Consider the following 20541-nt stretch of genomic DNA (forward strand, 5'->3'; position numbering starts at 1 on the left):
GAGAGCGAGAGGCATTACGCAACACCTACTGATGACGACGCACCACAGCAAAACACAATCGTTTGGATCACACAATGACGTCGAACCAACAGATTAATTGGTGTGTGGATTCGTCATTAGCGACATGAATCTTGGACAGGGACGTTGGACAGGGAGCAAAACGTCTTTAATAATATCGTACTGTGTTGGCTTGAACAGTTTTGAGTTCACACACAGTTTGTGTCTCTGGGGAATGTTTTACCACCATACTGTAGGTAGGACAAGACAGACGGTGTGAAGGTGCACAGGAAGAATAAGCCTGTGGGGAGTTGAATGGCAGTTTATCATCTTACCCCTGGTAGGAACGTCAGTCTGTTTCCATCCATCCACAGCTCTTTGATTCCAGTGAGCTGCTCCAATACCTCAGGCTGGGGGTAGGGACGAGAGAGGGAAAGAGAGTGGGGAGAGACAGTGAGAGAAAGAGTGGGGAGAGCGAAAGACACAGAAGAGAGGGACAGAAAGGGAGAGAAATGAGAGCTCAATTCATTTACAACCATTCAGGAAGCCAATGACTTTAGAGTACTGAGGTTCAGCCAAGGGCAGGACAGAGAGACACTCACCACTTCAGTGAACTCGTTACTCCCCAAGTCCAGCCTCTCCAACTGGGTGAGCTTGTGCATGCTTCTGCAGAGAGAGAGGGCGAGAAAGAGATTGATGTTGAGCTAAGGAGCTGGGAATAGTCAACCACAACAGCAGCATCAAAGGATTACCCTGCCATTCTGCAGGGTTACTTAGAAATCTTTTTATTTTATTTTATTTTTTTAAACGGAGCCATCTCCGTACAGAGATCGAACAAAGCATACATAGAAAATGTATGACGAGTTAATTATTGAGTATTATGTGTGAGTGTGTATGCACAGTACCTGTAGAAAGTCTACACACCCTTGACATTTTTTCACATTCTGTGCCTTAAAATTAAATATAAAAAGGATTAAATAAATAAAAAATCCCTACAGATCTACACAACCTACTCCACATTTTCAAAGTGAAAGAAAGTTATAGAAAATGTTATAAATTAAATTATTTTATGACTGACATAATTGGATAAATCTCCATCTCCCTGAGATAATTGGTGGAAGCACCTTTGGCAGCCATTACAGTTGTGAATAATTTGGTTCTACCAACATTGCACAACTCTTAGGGCAACATAAAGCCATCGTTTACGTCAAAATTGCTCAAGCACATTACATTAGGTTGGAAATTGACGGACAGCAATATTGAAACCTCGTCGCTGATTTTCAATCAAATTTAAGTCAGGATTGAGAGTAGACCACTCAACACCTCTTGGTGTGTCTTAGGCATTAAAATATGCAGAATTGTCATGCTGAAAAATACAACTATCCCAGGGTTAGGTTTTCAGAAAACTGAGGCAGGTTTTCCTCAAACTCCTTTCATATTACTTTTGATTCTGACAAACTCCCCAGTCCCTGCCGGTGACAAGCATACCCATAACATGGTGCTGCCAACACAATACATGAATATAAAATAGGGTTTCACTCCGTGTTGTTGAATTTGACGCAACCCTGTAGTTTAGGCAAAAACGTGAAATGATTTGCTGTGTTGTCTTGCAGTATTACTTAACAGCCTTGTTGCAAACAGAATGGATCATTTGGATTGGATTTAAATAAAAAAATTAAACACAGGCTTCTTTCTTTTCACTTTGCCATACAGGCCAGTAACGGAGTGAATGCAATGATGTTGATTGAGTATTTCCAAGTATCAGCCAGCAGCATACCACCCTGCATACCACTACTGGCTTGCTTCTGAAGCTAAGCAGGGTTGGTCCTGGTCAGTCCCTGGATGGGAGACCAGATGCTGCTGGAAGTGGAGTTGGAGGGCCAGTAGGAGGCACTCTTTCCTCTGGTCTAAAAAATATCCCAATGCCCCAGGGCAGTGATTGGGGACACTGCCCTGTGTAGGGTGCCGTCTTTCGGATGGGACGTTAAACGGGTGTCCTGACTCTCTGAGGTCATTAAAGATCCCATGGCACTTATCGTAAGAGTAGGGGTGTTAACCCCGGTGTCCTGGCTAAATTCCCAATCTGGCCCTCAAACCATCATGGTCACCTAATAATCCCCAGTTTACAATTGGCTCATTCATCCCCCTCCTCTCCCCTGTAACTATTCCCCAGGTCGTTGCTGCAAATGAGAACGTGTTCTCAGTCAACTTACCTGGTAAAATAACGGTAAATAATCATGGTGGCAGCATCATGTTATGGGTATGCGAGGTCAGTACAGGTGCATCAAAGCTGGGAACAAGACTGAAAAACAGCTTCTATCTCAAGGCCATTGACTGTTAAATAGCCATCACTAGCACAGAGGCTGTTGCCCTATATACATAGACTTGAAATGACTGGCCACTAATAATTGGAACACTAGTGACTTTAATAATCTTCACATATTTTGCATTACTCATCTCATATGTATATACTGTATTCTATATTATTCTACTGTATCTTAGTCTTTGTCGCTCTGAAATTGCTTGTCTAAATAGTTACATATTCTTAATTCCATTCTTTTACTTTAGATATTATTTGTTTAATATAACTGCACTGTCTGAGCTAGAAAAACAAGCATTTCGCTACACCCGCAATAACATCTGCTAAACACTTGTATGTGACAACATTTGATTTGATGCTTGTCATCGGCAGGGACTGGGCATCAAAATAAATATGAAAGGAGCAAAGTCCAGGTAAAGACACGCCAGAATGGCTTTCCAAGATATGTTGAGTGTTCCTGAGTGGTCTAGTCTCAGTCCTGACCTAAATCTGCTTTAAAAGAATATTGATGTCAATCAATTATTACCAAGCAAATGTAAATGAGCTTGAGCAAATTGACAAAAACAATGGATATACACAGAGTATACAAAACATTAGGAACACCTGCTGTTTCAATAACAGACTTACCAGGTGAAAGTTATGCCTTATTGATGTCACTTGTTAACTCTACTTCAATCAGTGTAGACGAAGGGGAGAAAACAGGCAAAACAATGATTTTTAAGCCATTTGAGACATGGATTGTGTATGTATGCCATTCAGAGGGTGAATGTGTAAGACAAAAAGTTGAAGTGCCTTTGACCGGTGTATGGTAGTAGGTGCCAGGAGCACCGGTATGAGCGTGTCAATAACTGCAACGCTGCCTTCACGCTCAACAGTTTCCTGTGTGTATAAAGAATGGCCCACCATCCAAACAACATCCAGCCAACTTGACAACTGCGGGAAACATTGTAGTCTCCCTGTGAAACACTGTTGACACCTTGTAGTCCATGCCCCAATGAATTGAGGCTGTTTTGAGGGCAAAAGGGGTGCAACTCAATATTAGGAAGGTGGTCCTAATGTTTTATACACTCAGTGTATGTTCCCCTAAAAATTTTGCAAAGTTGGTCAAATCTTATTCCAAATGATTCCCAGCTGCCAAAGGTGCTTCCACCAAATATTAGACTTCCAATGATGATATTTCATTTTTATTTGTTATTGTTTTGTGGAAAATATTCATTCACTTTGAAAATGTGGAGTAGGTTGTGTAGCTCTGTAGGGGGGAAAAAATCTAATTTAATCCTTTTTAACTTCTTTTTCTCCACTTCCTGTCTGAATGACATGCCCAAAGTAAACTGCCTGTAGCTCAGGCCCTGAAGCCTGGATGTGCATATAATTGGTACCATTGGAAAGAAAACACCTTTGAAGTTTGTAGAAACATTCAAATAATGTAGGATAATGTAACATAATAGATATGATAGGAGAAAATCCAAAGAAAAAAACAATTCAATTTTTTTTTTGGAAACCATCCTCTTAGAAATGCAAGAGTAAGGTAATATTGAAAATTAGCTCCCTGGATGCAATTCCTATGGCTTCCACAGGGTGTCATCAGTCTATGTCCAAGGTTTCAGGCTTGTAACTTCAAAAACAAATAAGAAATATCAGTTTTAGCAGAAGGACACAGTCTTGGAAATTCGTGTTTGCGTGCGACATGAAGACATTACGCACCTGCTAAAATCGTTTCCCTATTGAACATAGTTTTTTCCGTAAAAAATATTATAGTTTGATCACATTTTAGGGTAACTGAGGAGTAAGTAGAAACGTATTTTGACTTGTTGAAAAAGTTTAGGGGTAGCTTTTCGGATTCCTTTCTTTGCATGTTGAACGAGTGGATTACTCAAATCGATGGCCCCAACTAAATTGACTTTTTGTTATATAAAGAAGGATTTTATCTAACAAAACTACATGTTATAGCTGGGACCCATTGGATGACAAATCAGAGGAAGATTTTCATAAAGTAAGTGAATATTTCATCGTTATTTGTTGAATGCATGAAACATGTGCCGGTGGAAAAATATTTTGATGTGGGGTGCCGTCCTCAAACAATCGCATGGCATGTTTTCACAGTAATAGCTACTGTAAATCAGACAGTGCAGTTAGATAAATTATTGTTAATCTTTCAGAAAAAATAAGACACATGTACATAAATGTTTAAAATCCCTAATATTTATGATTATTTATTTGAATTGCGCACCCTCCAGTTTCCCCGGAATTTGTCCCACTAGCGGCAGCAAAATGTGAAAAAAAGTTAAAGGGTTAAAGACTTTCTATATGCACTGTATGTTAGTGATGTGCGGGTTGACTCCTAACCCGCAGTCCCTGCGGTTATATCAGCAGGGTGGGCGGGTCTAGGGTCATGAAATATTGTGTGGATTAAGGGTGGGCTGGTTGAATACCATTTAAAAAAATCCATGAATGTATCATTCTTGCGCAAGTTCTAACTACAGGCTACATTGTGGTTCTCTTTCATTATTTTAGGTTATCTGTCATTAGTGCCTAAGCCTAAGCTTTAGGGCCTAACTGTACACGCACCAAATAGCCTTCACGCCAATCACCAAATGCTTTTTGGAACCAAAGAGAGAGAGAAAAAAAAAAGACAATGTCAACTAGATTGAAGCACTCATTCTATCGATTTATGACGGCCTGGTGAGCAAGGGTTTATTTAGTCTTCTAGGGTAACATATGAGGACAGAAGAGGAGCTGCATGCATGTAATTATAGATTATAAGCAGAAACATATCTAAATCAGGCTAAATAAATCCTGCACCCCCTGTCAAAAAAACTAAAAACTTTCTGCCGTCTCTGACAGTACCTTACAGTGCATTTTCTATAATAGCGGGTTAGGGTCGGGACTCAGATTTTCACATAGTTGGTCGGCTGCGGATGGATTATTATTCCTGGCGGGTGCAGGTAAACCAACAGCTGACCCGCACACTACTACTGTATGTGCCTGCTCGCTGCGTACTCATCCATTTACAGTGCATTTGGAAAGTATTCAGACCCCTTGACTTCTTCCACATTTTGTTACTTTACAGCCTTATTCTAAAATGGATTAAATTGTTTTTCCCCCTTCATCAATCTACACACAACAGCCCATAATGACAAAGCAAAAACAGGTTTTTGAAATTGCAAATGTATATATAAAAAAACAACTGATATATCACATTTACATAAGTCTTCACACACTTTACTCAGTACTTTATTGAAGGACCTTTGCCAGTGGTTACAGCCTCGAGTCTTCTTGGGTATAACGCTAGAAGCTTGGTACACCTGTAACTTGGGAGGTTCTTCCATTCTTCTCTGAAAATCCTCTCAAGCTCTGTCAGGTTGGATGGGGAGCGTTGCTGCATAGCTATTTTCAGGTCTCTAAAGAGATGTTTGATCGGGTTCAAGTCCGGGCTCTGTCTGGCCCACTCAAGGTTATTCAGAGACTTGTCCCGAAGCCACTCATGCGTTGTCTTGGCTGTATGCTTAGGGTCATTGTCCTGTTGGAAGGTGAATCATCACCCCAGTCTGAGGTCCTGAGCGCTCTGGAGCAGGTTTTCATTAAGGATCGCTGTGTACTTTGCTCGTTCATCTTTGCCTCGATCATGACTAGCCTCCCAGTTCCTGCCGCTGAAAAAAATCCCCACAGCATGATGCTTTCACCACCACCCCTGTCATGTGCCTTTTACAGAGGAGTGGCTTTCGTCTGGCCACTCCAACATGAAGGCTTGATTGGTGGAGTGCTGCAGAGATGGGAGAACCTTCCAGAAGGGCAACCATCTCCACAGAGGAACTCTGAAGCTCTGTAAGAGTGACCATAAGAGTGACTATTGGTCACCTCCCTGACCAAAGCTCTTCTCCGCTATTGCTCAGTTTGGCTGGGCGGCCAGCTTTAGGAATTATCTTGGTGGTTCCAAACTTGTTCAATTTAAGAACGATGAAGGCCACTGTGTTCTTGGGGACCTTCAATGCTGCAGAAATTGTGTGGTATTCTTCCCCAGATCCATGCCAACACAATCCTGTCTTGGAGCTCTACGGACAATTCCTTCGACCTCATGGCTTGGTTTTTGCTCTGACATGCACTGTCAACTGTCTATATAAGGTAGACACACCTGTCTACCTTATATAGACAGGTGTGTGCCTTTCCAAATCATGTCCAATCAATTAAATGTACCACAGGGGGACTACAATCAAGTTGTAGAAACATCTCAACGATGACCAATGCAAACAGGATGCACCTGAGCTTAATTTCGAGTCTCATAGCAAAGGGTCTGAATACTTATGTAAATACGGTATTTGTTTTTTATTTTGAATGAACGTGTTTTAAAAATATATATATAAACCTGTTTTCGCTTTGTCATTATGGGGTGTGTAGATTGATGAGGAAAAAACAATTGAATACATTTTTGAATAAGGCTGTAACGTAACAAAATGTGGAAAAAGTGAAGGGGTCTGAATACTTTCCGAATGCACTGTATGTGTATGCAAACTTTCACCTAGTGTCCCTGTAGTCTAGTTTCTTAAAATAATAAAAAATATTTATATCACACAAGGGTGTTGTTATAGCAAGCTCACGCCCAGGTCTCCTTCTCATCCATTTAAGGCCGATTTCGTCACAGGAAAAAGCATCGCAACATTTGACACAGATATGGTTATGTTACACCAGGGGGCTATGAAAAATGTTATGACACAAGCCAAAGACATTTGTTCAAATAACGTCTGGAATTGATGCTGGTCTAACTTTCCTCCATATCCAGGCTTGCTTTTCATTCAGAGTTTTATCGATTTCTAACGAATTGGCAGCAATAGATTTTCAGGTCTGAGGGAATTCATATGCATCTAGTGACAGACTTGTGGCAAGATATTGATGGGCGATTTAACAACCATGAGATCATCTGGTCAACATCCACCCCACTTCACTGACAGGTGCTACAGACCCATGCTGTGTAGATCGATGCATATAGATACAGGAGAAAACTGGACGCTATACGACATAAGCTAAAATACCATTTCATGAGTATTACATAACGTGTTATTGCATGTGTTACTAAGACAAACAAAATCTAAACACGACTTATAACATGAGACAAAATGTGTTAGGCGATGGTTTCTCAGTGGGGATGAACCTCTAAGTGTGCGTCCCAAATGTAGAGGTTCATCCCAAATGGACCCTATTCCCCTTATAGTGCACTACTTTTGACCAGAGCCCTATGGGGCTCTAAGGGATTAAGGTGCCATTTGGGACACAGCCCTAGTCCTCAAACCACCAGTCAAACCAAAACGCAGCTCGGCGCTAGGCTTGACAGTTACGCGCTTCCCCCCCATGGAGGCTGTTTTGTCTTTGCTGCTCCTCAAAACATCCCACTTTAATCCATGCCATGTACCTGTCTGTACAATCAAACTACACAACGGAGGCGGTGTCACGGCAATCTCTGGGTTTGGTGTCGTAATACATTTTGGGGTCGATATAAAAACACGGCCTGTGTATTCGGACCGTGATATGGAGGAAGAAGGCTTGATGAAAGCATGTGTTCCTGCTCTACCAGGCTCTGTTTCAGAGCTGCTTTCAGAGACACGGGTTGGTACAGGGTCCCAGAGGAATAAGTGAGTAAGAAGAGGAACGTGTGACGGTGCTTCCTCCAAAAAGTTTCTGGGGTAAGATGTGTGTGGGTGCGTACGTGCAGCTGTGTGTGTGTGTGTGTGTGTGTGTGTGTGTGTGTGTGTGTGTGTGTGTGTGTGTGTGCCCTAGCATTTTTTGTGTGTATGTTTATTTATATCCAGGGATGTTTGTGCGTCTCTGGCATCCATCCTGCCATTAGGCCTTCTGTTTGTCAGAGCTCCAGCCCCTAACAGGCCTGGCTGCTGTCTCAGACACAGAACACAGAGGACCAGTCAGCTAGGGGACAACAGAAGAACTGGACCTAGATACACCGGATAGGCTTCAATTAGACAGAGATAGAGACACACAGAGAGAGGGTAGAGAAAGAGAGCGAGGTAACGAGACTGAGCAGAGGGGAAGAGCGAGACAGAAAAGAGAAAAGAGAAAGGGAGACTTCAAAACCACCTGTGGCACTCTGGATCCTCTTTATAATCATAGTTTTTTATGTGAAAGAAAAGGCTTTCAAAAGATGAAACAGAACAGGAGCTACGGTCAGAATCTCATGATTTTTAGATGACTTCACGACTTTTAACCACATTTCCATGATCAACAAATAGGCAGCGTAGCTATGTACGTATAAAAAAGTAAGCATACATGTGGTATCATCACTGGGAGGCTAACCTTTGATCCCATGTACCATCTCCTGTTGCTGTGCAAGGCACTTAACCCCCCCCCAACAAAGTAGAATACATGTTAGGTAACTATATAAAACACATTGTGAGTCAGCTTGGAGAGCTACTGCTCAAACACATCAGTGTCATTTTATCGAGGTCTGGTTGAGCAGCTCATTTCTGAAACGTGGTTTGTTAGAGGGGGACTGGAAGGAAAAGCAGCACACCCAGTAGCTCTCCTGGAGGATGGTTGACCACCTTCGTTGTAAAACATTGCAACATTACAACTATATCCATTTGATGCCTTTATAAAAAAAGGCTACATCTAAAAATCCCTGTTCGTGATTCAAAAATTAGACTCAACACGATTGAGCAGAATCCCAAGGAATACAACGGCGAAGTGAGTCGTTTGTTTTGTTGGTTTAAATTAATAATTTGAATCGTTCCAAAATGGAAATCAACTTTGTATGGCCTTACAGTATTCGCGAGTGTCAGTGTAAAGTTTTTGCGGACATGACGAAAACATGAATACATGCTAACAATAGCTAAACCGATAACTAGTCAGGCTACATCATACACAAAACAAAATTATAAATGCAACAACTTCAAAGATTTTACTGAGTTACAGTTCAAATAAGGAAATCAGTTAATTAAAATAAATGCATTAGGCCCTAATCTATGGATTTCACATGACTGGGAATACAGATATGCATCTGTTGGTCACAGATACCTTAAAAACAAAAGTTGGGTGTGGATCAGAAAACTAGCTAGTATCTGGTGTGACCACCATTTGCCTCATGCAGCGGGACATCTCCTTCGCATAGAGTTGATCAGGCTGTTGATTGTGGCCTGTGGAATGTTGTCCCACTCCTGTTCAATGGCTGTGCGAAGTTGCTGGATATTGGCAGGAACTGGAACACACTGTCGTACATGTCAATCCAGAGCACCCAATGGGTGACATGTCTTGTGAGTATGCAGGCCATGGAAGAACTGGGACAGTTTCAGCTTCTAGGAACGAATAGCACAACAATGGGCCTCAGAAACTCGTCACGGTTTCTCTGTGCATTCAAATTTCCATCGATAAAATGCACTTATGTTAATTGTCCATAGCTTATGGCTGCCTATACCATAACCCCACTGCCACCATGGGGCGCTCTGTTCACAGCGTTGACATCAGCAAACCGCTTGCCCACACAACGCTAGTCTGCCATCTTATGTAAATGTCTTCCATCTGCTGGCCCCAGTTGAAACTGGGATTCATCCATGAAGAGCATACTTCTCCAGTGTGCCAGTGGCCATCGGAGGTGAGCATTTGCCCACTGAAGTCAGTTACGACACCGAACCGCAGTCCGGTCAAGACCCTGGTGAGGACGACGAGCCCCCAGATGAGCTTCTCAGAGACAGTTTCTGACAGTTTGAGCAGAAATTATTTGGTTGTGCAAACCCACAGTTTCATCAGCTGTCCGGGTGGCTGGTCTCAAACGATCCCGCAGGTGAAGAAGCCAAATGTGTAGGTCCTAGACTGGCGAGGTTACACGTGGTCTGTGGTTGTGATGCCAGTTGATCAGCTTTAATATTGTTGATAGAAGCCACAGTGTAATTGTCTGCATAATTTCCAATCCCCTATATACTTTTTGGTAAATATATATATTTAAAATTATTTTCCCAGTAACCCCATCATCCCTAATTGGAGTAAACTACTGGACAAAAATACTTAGGCTTCTACTACCTGGTTATACATACTATATACAGTGCAATCAGAAAGTAGTCAGACCCCTTGACTTTTTCCACATTTTGTTACTTTACTTTTCTAAAATTTATTAAATAAAAAGGGTTTTCCTCAATCTACACACAATACACCATAATGACAAAGCAAAAACAGGTTTAGATTTTTTTCTCAAATGTATTAAAAGTAAATAAATCACATTTACATAAGTATTCAGACCCTTTACTCAGTACCTTGTTACAGCACCTTAGGCAGCGATTATAGCCTCGAGTCTTCTTGGGTATGACGCTATAATCTTGGCACAACTGTTTTTGGGGAGTTTCTCCTATTCTTCTCTGCAGATCCTCTCAAACTCTGCCAGGTTGGATGGGGAGCGTCGCTGCACAGCTATTTTCAGGTCTCTCCAGAGATATTAGATCGGGGTCAAGTCCAGGCTCAGGCCGGGCCACTCAAGGACATTCAGAGATGTCCGGAAACCACTCCTGTGCTGTCGCAGGTTTTCATCAAGGATCTCTCTGTACTTTTCTCCATTCTTCTTTTCCCCAATCCTGACTAGTCTCCCAGTCCCTGCTGCTAAAAAACATCCCCACAGCATGATGCTGCCATCAGCATACTTCACCGTAGGGATGGTGCCAGGTTTCCTCCAGACGTGACGCTTGGCATTCAGGCCAAAGAGTTCAATCTAGGTTTCATCAGTCCAGAGAATCTTGTTTCTCATGGTCGGAGAGTCCTTTAGGTGACTTTTGGCAAAGTCCAAGCGGGCTGTCATGTGCATTTTACTGAGGAGTGGCTTCCGTCTTGCCACTATCATAAAGGCCTGATTGCAGCACTCCACCAGAGACGGCTGTCGTTCTGGAAGGTTCTCCCATCTCCACAGAGGAACTCTGGAGCTCTGTCAGAGTGACCATCGGGTTCTTGATCACCTCCCTGACCAAGGCTCTTCTCCCCAAATTGCTCAGTATGACCAGGCGGCCAGCACAAGGAAGAGTCTTGGTGGTTACAAACCTCTTCAATTTAAGAAGGATGGAGGCCACTGGTGTTCTTGGGGACCTTCAATGCTGCAGATATTGTTTGGTAATCTTCCCCAGATCTGTGCCTCGACACAATCCTGGAGCTCTATGGACAATTCCTTCAACCTCATGGCTTGGTTTTTGCTCTGACATGCACTGTCAACTGTGAGACCTTATATAGACAGGTGTGTACCTTTCCAAAACATGTCCAATCAATTTAATTTACCACAGGTGGACTCCAATCAAGTTGTAGAAACATCTCAAGGATGACCAATGGAAACAAGTTGCAGTTGAGCTCAATTTCAAGTCTCATAGCAAAGGGTGTGAATACTTGTAATTTATTTTTTATATAATTTGAGAAAATGTCCCCAAAAACATTTTGCTTTGTCATTATGGGGTACTGTGTGTAGACTGACAAGAAAATAATTAAATGCATTTTAGAATAAGGCTATAAAATAAAATGTGGGAAAAGTCAAAGGGTCTGAGTTAGGCCTAAAATGAGCCAATGTGACCCATCAGAAGTGCCATGGTGTTTCTTTGGCATCTCTATATAGCTGACCATCGATGTACAGTTTACCAAACATCATAGAGATGCAGCCCATCAATGTACAGAAGCAGTCAAAAGTTTGGACACACCTACTCATTCAAGGGTTTTTATTTTATTTATTTTTTATTTTATATAAATACTATTTTCTACATTGTAAAATAATAGTGAAGACATCAAAACTATGAAATAACACACATGGAATCATGTAGTATTTTTGATTCTTCAAAGTAGTCACATTTGCCTTGACAGCTTTGGACACTCTTGGCATTCTCTCAACCAGCTTCACCTGGAATGCTTTTCCAACAGTCTTGAAAGAGCACTTGTTGGCTGCTTTTCCTTCCCTCTACGCTCCAACTCAACCCAAACCATGTCAATTCGGTTGAGGTCGGGTGATTGTGTAGGCCAGGTCATCTGATGCAGCAATCCATCACTCTCCTTCTTGGTCAAATAGCCCTTACACAGCCTGGAGGTGTGTTGGGTCATTGTCCTTTTGAAAAACAAATGATAGTCCCACTATGCCCAAACCAGATGGGATGGCGTATCACTGCAGAATGCTGTGGTAGCCATGCTGGTTAAGTGTGCCTTGAATTCAAAATAAATCAATCACTGACAGTGTCACCAGCAAAGCACACCCACACCATCACACCTCCTCCATGCTTCCGCGGAGATAATCCGTTCACCTACTCTGTGCCTCACAGACATGGCGGTTGGAACCAAAAACCTCAAATTTGGACTCAGAAGACCAAAAGGACAGCTTTCCCCCAGGCTAATGCCCATTGTTCGTCTTCTTGGCCGAAGCATCTATTCTTCTTATTGTTGTCCTTTAGTAGTGGTTTCTTTGCAGCAATTAAACCATGAAAGCCTGATTCACGCATGTTACGCACGCCTCTAAGAAGAGGGAACGCAACACCCTACTACAACTCAACTCCCCGTAAAGCAAAAGAGGTATGAACTGTAGGTGCGAGAAAGGACGACAAAGGCAGAATTTACCGCTTACTAGGATTTATTTCCTACACAGTAATATGGGGAAAAGGGTCTGGACGGAACCAAAGGAAAGAAAGTAAATATCAAAGCTCCCCCTCTCCTATCTAACCTGCCTACCCACTTAAACTTACCTATCTTAGCACCACCTGGTGCCCTAACCAAAATACAGGGCGTGGTCCGCCCAGGTCTTACCTAGTGTCCCTTGACATTGAATATACTACGGGTATATGTATGCCCGCGGGCCTCTTGCCTAAGCACTCCCAAAGTGCCTTCTCCTTCCCCCTTGGGAACAAATGAAACAGAACAACAAACAATTTCAATAATCAAAACAGTGCGTCCTATAACACATAACAGACATAACCAATCAGCTCCCTCAGCAACAACTTACATAGTACATACCAAATCTCTTTGAGAAACAACCAACACTTTATCACAATCAAATTCTCCAGAAAAAAATCTCTCTAATCTCTCCAAAATATTCAATCTTCTCTCTCTCTCTCTCTCTAATCTCTCCAAAATATTCCATCTTCTCTCCTCCTGAACAGAACACTGGCTTTTACATAGCTTCAGGAGTCTAATTGGATACAGCTGCATCTTGACGAGGGGGCGGGGTCAGCTCTCTAATCATCCATTAGCCATTGAGTCGACCAATCAGCTGGTTGGGAAGGCTTCCAGGAAGCCATCTCCTGAAACACACACACTCAAATACAACACAGAAACTGGGGAACGTAACAACGCAGTCTCCTCTGAACAGTTGATCTTGAGATGGGTTTGTTTATTGAACTCTGAAGCATTTATTTGGGCTGCAATTTCTGAGGCTGCTAACACTATGAACTTATCCTCTGGGTCTTCCTTTCCTGTGGCGGTCCTCATGAGAGCCAGTTTCGTCAAAGCGCTTGATGGTTTTGCAACTGCACTTGAAGAAACTGTCAAAGTTGTTGAAATGTTCTGGATTGACTGACCTTCATGTCTTAAAAGTAATGATGGACTGTCATTTCTATTTGCTTATTTGAGCTGTTCTTGCCATAATATGGACTTGGTCTTTTACCAAATAGGGCTTCTGTATACCACCCCTACCTTGTCACAACACAACTGATTGGCTCAAACGCATTAAGGAAAGAAATTCCACAAATTAACAAGGCACACCTGTTAATGGAAATGCATTCCAGGTGACTACCTCATGAAGCTGGTTGAGAGAATCACAAAAGTGTGCAAAGCTGTGATCAAGGCAAAGGGTGGCTACTTGAAGAATCTCAAATATAAAAAATATATTTAGATTTGTTTATTAACACTTTTTTGGTTAATATATGATTCCGTGTGTTATTTCATAGTTTTGATGTCTTCACTAGTAAAAATAAAGAAAAACCATGGAACGAGTAGGTGTCCAAACTTTTGACTGGTACTGTACAGTTTATCAACCACCATAGAGAAGCTTCTACTCATTTGTCTATTTTTTTTTTTTTTTTTTACGTTGGGTAAAGTATTTTCCTTCTTTCTCTGATTTCTTTAGGGAGCTGGTCATTCATTCCATAGTTTGTGCCTTTGAGCTTCCTTTTCTTTGTACCCTGATTTTCTGCTAGAAGTGCTCAAAACAAGCTATTATGGTGCACAGGCCATGGTGGGATGTGCTTCCTATTCTATGTACTTGCGAAAATGTAATTCATTGTAGCTGGTCTTGTGAAATTGTCAGATTAGTAGATATGAACTCGCGCACAGACGGTTTCTAGATTTAACCTTTTCAGTGCCAGAGAATATTAAGTTATCCCGCATACTGCGTATCTGTGTATCCAGCACGGTCTCTTGAAGGACTCTGTTGTCACGGTCAACATTGTTTACTTTGATTTCCAATTTATCAACAGTGCCCCTTAGCATTTTATTCTCTTTGCGCATATCCTCAAGTTTTTTGTTATTGAAAGCGATGGCAATGTTGAGGTCAGCGAGGTTCTTTCTCCTTTCATCTAAAAACAGACAGCTTTTGAGTTATGGAGACTATGAACACTTACTTTGGAAGCGTTGACGTCATCGCCGGTGGAGTTGTTTAAATCAACCGTGTCACTGGATGAGTTCCTAAATCTTTTGGCAGGCTTTATGGCAGAGATCCCGGTGTCTTGGTTCTTATGGCCAGCCTGAGTTAAGGAATCCCCGCAATCCATATCGCAGCCGGAATGGTAGTATTGGTCAATGAAAGATTCCAGATCCCACAGGCTGTCATGTGATGGATCCAGCTTCTCCAGTTTGGGTAAGCTCATAGTTGTTAACAGCACATTTTCTGGAATTTTTTGCACACCACACCGCAAGGTATTGGTAAACTTTCACTAGTAGGGCTTGCAGGAGAACAGCCTATTGCAATATAACATATTTATCAGAAATGTTTGTATTTTGGAGCGTCGCTCCGCCATGCTGCTCACCTGCTCATGCTCCTCCCGTCCGGTTGTACGTATTTTTTCTAAAACGACGTTGGAGATGGCTTATGGTAGAGAAATTGACATTAAATTCTCTGGCAACAGCTTTGCAGTCAGCATGCCAATTGCGTGCTCCCTCACACCTGTCAGGTGGATGGATTCTTTTGGTAAAGAGAAATGCTCACTAAAAAGGGATGTAAACTAATTTGTGCACAACATTTGAGAGAAATAAGCTTTTTGTGGCTATGGAACATTTCTGGGATCTTTTATTTCAGCTCATGAAACATGGGACCAACACTTTACATGTTGCTTTATATTTTTGTTCAGTACAGTTCGGAAAGCAAAAGGCTATTGCTGTAAAGAGAAGACAACTAAAAAGATGGACTTTACATGATCAACATTCTCAACTTAATTGAGCAAACAGTAGGCCTAAAAGCCTATCTTATTGGCACCAGCTGAGAGCATCGGCCATATCCCCAATGAGCGCGCACTGCGCATATCCACTCTATCATTGTTGGGTCAGTGCCACTTAAAAGTTTGTTTTCGGACAATCATTTCCTCCTCCAGTTTAGATGAACGTCATTCTATGCGTGTCTCTCCTCATTGGGCTCTTATATGGACATTGTTTTTATTGACCTGTTTGTCAGTGTCAGCAGAGTAGGCTACCCTGTAATTTGCCATAATAAAAACAGATTCTGCTTATGTCTCCAGTCATATAAAGTGAACTACAACTGCATGAAATGTGTTTTTCCTGTGCAAAGAAAGAAACTTCTGATATAGCCCAGGTCTCTACGCTATACACGCTCAGCCATGCATTGAACAGTCTTTTTAGCAAACAGTGATTGAGTTCTATTATTTGCCTAAATTATGACTATCCAATCTACTCATCACATAAGTCTGCAAATGTGATGACGCATAGAATGCTTTATTATAAAAGGCGAATTTTTTTTATGGTGAAAATGTACTCCCCCAAACTTTAAACTCACGCTCCGCCTGCAAAGGCTAGTGATTTAGCTGTTCGTTACTCGTCTTGTGGCTGAGGAAAAGTAAATGTGGACAGGTATTCTAACATCTTCCATGTGAGCGGTAAGGACACACGGCGTTGCATCCTCCACTTACATGTTCTGTTAAGATGAATTACCATAATCGAAATGTGAGTTCGGTCATTCTGAACACCGTGGGTGGGCGCCCTAATCCGGTTATGCACCCAATGCATATGGGTCTGGTAAATTTCTCAAATGTCTGGTAAATTTTAATTCCACACGGTGAAATTCAATGCCACAGAGAAAAAGTGAGAGAGACTGAGAAAGCAAGAGTGTGTAGGGTAGAGAGGGAGAGAGAAGAGAGAGCGAGCGAGAGAACAATAGAAAGGCACTTGTCCTTTTTTTCTCCCTCCCAAAATCATAGTTGCTCACAAAGAGCCACCTCTTGTTCGTCTGTGGACTGTGAGCTGTGAGGTCTGCAAGGGCTTTGATGTGGGGAAAACAACATGTGAAACAGAGACAGAAAACTTACTTTGGCAGCATCTTTAACTGGTTCTCTCTCAGCTCCAGGATCTGCAGTTTAGTCAACCTGAGGGAAAGTGAGAGAGGAAGAGGAGAGCGAGAGATAGAATACAAGTCAATGACATAACACTCACTGTGTATACTCAAAAGTGAAATATATTGACCAGTCTTCAGGGACATGGGATAGTGTCGTTTTACTGGATGGTTTTGTCTAAAAACAAAGGCTTATCCTGGAGCTGGATCACTGGGGCCTGACCAACGATGTGAGCCATACTGATATGTAATTCAAGATTCCACATGACTCCTGCTAGTTTGAAACCCAGCTGTGATTCAGCTGTAAAGTGGGGAAACTGAACCCAAGAGAAAGCTACATAAGGTCAGTAGCAAGGTTTCCTCCCATGTCATAAACCTATATGATCTAGCCATGATTACATACTATAGCTTACAGTAAGTTCGGAAAGTATTCAGACCCCTTCCCCAAATGTTGTTACGTTACAGCCTTATTCTGAAATTGGTTACATAAAAAAATGTTCCTCAATCTACACACAATACCCCATAATGACATAGCAAAAACAGGTTTGTAGATTTTTTGCAAATGTATTACAAATAAAAAACTGAAATACCTTATTTACATAAGTGTTCAGAGCCTTTGCTATGAAACTCAAAATTGCGCTCAGATGCATCCTGTTCCCATTGATCATCCTTGAGATGTTTCTACAACTTGATTGGAGTCCACCTGTGGTAAATTCAATTGATTGGGCATGGTTTGGAAAGGCACACACCTATCGATATAAGGTCCCACAGTTGACAGTGCATGTCAGAGCAAAAACCAAGCCATGAGGTCAAAGGAATTGTCCGTAGAGCGAGACAGGATTGTGCTGAGGCACGGATCTGGGGAAGGGTACCAAAACATTTCTGCGGCATTGAAGTTCCCCAAGAGCACAATGGCCTCCCGAGTGGCGCAGCAGTTTAAGGCACTGCATCTCAGTGCTAGAGGCATCACTACAGACCCTGGTTCGATTCCAGGCTCTATCACAACCGGCCTTGATTGAGAGTCCAAATAGGGCGGGGCACAATTAGCCCAGCGTCGTCCGGGTTAGGGTTTGGCTGGGGTAGGACATAATTGTAAATGAGAATTTGTTCTTAACTGACTTGCCTGGTTAAATAAAAGGTTAAATAAAATAAAAAATACATTCTTAAATGGAAGAAGTTTGGCACCATCAAGACACTTGCTATAGCTGTCCTCACGGCCAAACTGAGCCATGAGGGGAGAAGAGCCTTGGTCAGGGAGGTGACCAAGAACCCAAATGGTAAACTCCAGAATTCCTCAGTGGAGATGGGAGAACATTCCAGAAGAACAACCATCTCTGCAGCACTCCACCAATCAGGCCTTTATGGTAGAGTGGCCAGATGAAAACCACTCCTCAGTAAAATGCACACGACAGCCTTGCTTGTAGTTTGCCAAAAGGCACTAAGATTTTCTGTTCTGATGAAACCAAAATTGAACTCTTTGGCCTGAATGCCAAGCGTCACAGGACAAGTCTCTGAATGTCCGTGAGTGGCCCAGCCAGAGCCGGGACTTGAACCCAATCGAACATCTCTGGAGAAACCTGAAAAAAGCTGTGCAGCGACGCTCCCCATCCAACCTGAACTGCAGAGAATAATGGGAGAAACTCCCCAAATACAGGTGTGCCAAGCTTGTATCATCATACCCAAGAAGACTCGACGCTGTAATCACTGCCAAAGAATAAATGGGAGAAACTCCCCAAATACAGGTGTGCCAAGCTTGTATCATCATACCCAAGAAGACTCGACGCTGTAATCACTGCCAAAGAATAATGGGAGAAACTCCCCAAATACAGGTGTGCCAAGCTTGTATCATCATACCCAAGAAGACTCGACGCTGTAATCAATGCCAAAGAATAATGGGAGAAACTCCCCAAATACAGGTGTGCCAAGCTTGTATCCTCCTACCCAAGAAGACTCGACGCTGTAATCACTGCCAAAGGTGCTTTAACAAAGTACAGAGTAAAAGGTCTGAATACTTATGTAAATGTAATTTCAGTTAAACAAATCTACAAAACTATTTTTGCTTTGTCATTATGGGGTATTGCGTTTAGAGTCATGAAAAGAAGAAAAAAAACAATTGAATCAATTTTAGAATTAGGCTGTGTAACTTAACAAAATATGGAAAAAGTAAAGGGGTCTGAAAACTTTCCGAATGCACTTTACAGTTGCGATCACAATACAGTTGTGATCTTCACCGTGGGAGAGATGAGTTATATGATAAAGAGTTAGTCTCTATAGAGACAGGGGAGTGTGGAAGTTGAAGCAATTGAAGAAGAAAGAGGATTGTAGCAGTTGATTTTATCTCAAACTTTCACATCACACTGCATTCATACACATACTGGTTCCTCTGACTTCTAACCTCACACTACAACACACACACACACACACACACAACTGCAACGCACGCACAACGCACAACTGCAACGCACAACTGCAACGCACAACTGCAACGCACAACTGCAACGCACAACTGCAACGCACAACTGCAACGCACAACTGCAACGCACAACTGCAACACACAACTGCAACACACAACTGCAACACACAACTGCAACACACAACTGCAACACACACACGCCCTTTCCCAGTTTAAAGAATTTCCATGGGGAGGTTAAGGTCCCCAACTCTGAAGATGAGATAAGTAAACGTGGATTTTTGCCCGTCATTCCAACATCACTATAAGGTAACGGCTTCCTGTCTCGAGGGAATAACCTACAGTACCTTGTCATGCTACCTTGTGACTGAGGAGACAAAATTTCACCCCTTGAACCCATTTTCAATACCTGCCTGCTTCCTTGCATGTGAGCACTTGTGTACTTTAAGGCCAACAAACGCAGTGTATTTGCTTTTGGAGATTTGCTCCCCTTATGCCCTCAAAACAACCTCAACTTGTCGGGGCATGGACTACAAGGTGTCGAAAGCATTCCACACGGATTCTGGCCCATGTTGACGCCAATGCTTGTCACACTTGTCAAGTTGGCTGGATGTCCTTTTGGTAGTGGACCATTCTTGATACAGATGGGAAACTGTTAAGTGTGAAAAACCCAGCAGCGTTGCAGTTCTTGACACACTCAAACTTGAGCGCCTGGCACCTACTACCATACCCCGTTCAAAGGCACTTAAATATTTTGTCTCGCCCATTCACCCTCTGACTGACACACATACACAATCCATGTCTCAATTGTCTCAAGGCTTAAAAATCCTTCTTTAACCTGTCTCCTCCATCTAAACTGACTGAAGATTTAACAGGTGACAATAATAAGAGATCATAGCATTCACCTGGATTCACCTGGTCAGTCTATGTCATGAAAAATTGCATGTTCCTAAAGTTTTGTACAGTCAGTGTATATGAATTGTGATTGATTGATTGTCTGATGTCTTACCTGCCGAAGCTGGCTGGAAGGAACTCGAGGAAGGCGTCATTCAGGTAGAGCTGTGACAGGCTGAGGAGCTGGGTGAAACCCTCTGGGAGCCTGCAGGGGAGACAGGAGCAACATGATCACGTCACTAACATAAATCACTAACATTATAAATGCAGAGGAAATAAAACCGGAGATGCGCACAGGAGCCGGACGAAACAATATAGGCAATTAGTTGTAGGATAGTGTTATTATTCTATTTTTAAAAGAAGCGTAAAAATGAGACAAATTACTGTATCTACGCACATCTCGGCTAAATGTGGCACAGGCTT

General features: G+C 42.3%; 1 protein-coding gene across 5 annotated transcripts in view; it reads right to left on the reverse strand.

Moving 5' to 3' along the window:
• The window catches only part of LOC129863836 (erbin-like), a 131179-nt gene that overhangs the window by 34782 nt on the left and 75856 nt on the right, over positions 1–20541 (reverse strand). For all 5 annotated transcript variants that reach the window (XM_055936146.1, XM_055936149.1, XM_055936147.1 and 2 more), the window contains exons 6-9: positions 20234–20323; positions 16792–16848; positions 600–663; positions 333–407 (exon numbers count right to left, since the gene is read on the reverse strand). In XM_055936146.1, coding sequence (XP_055792121.1) covers positions 333–407; positions 600–663; positions 16792–16848; positions 20234–20323 — 286 coding nt within the window. The remainder of the gene's footprint in view (positions 1–332; positions 408–599; positions 664–16791; positions 16849–20233; positions 20324–20541) is intronic.

The sequence above is a fragment of the Salvelinus fontinalis genome, chromosome 10 (assembly GCF_029448725.1).
Source record: "Salvelinus fontinalis isolate EN_2023a chromosome 10, ASM2944872v1, whole genome shotgun sequence".
In the NCBI taxonomy this organism is placed as follows: Eukaryota; Metazoa; Chordata; class Actinopteri; order Salmoniformes; family Salmonidae; genus Salvelinus; species Salvelinus fontinalis.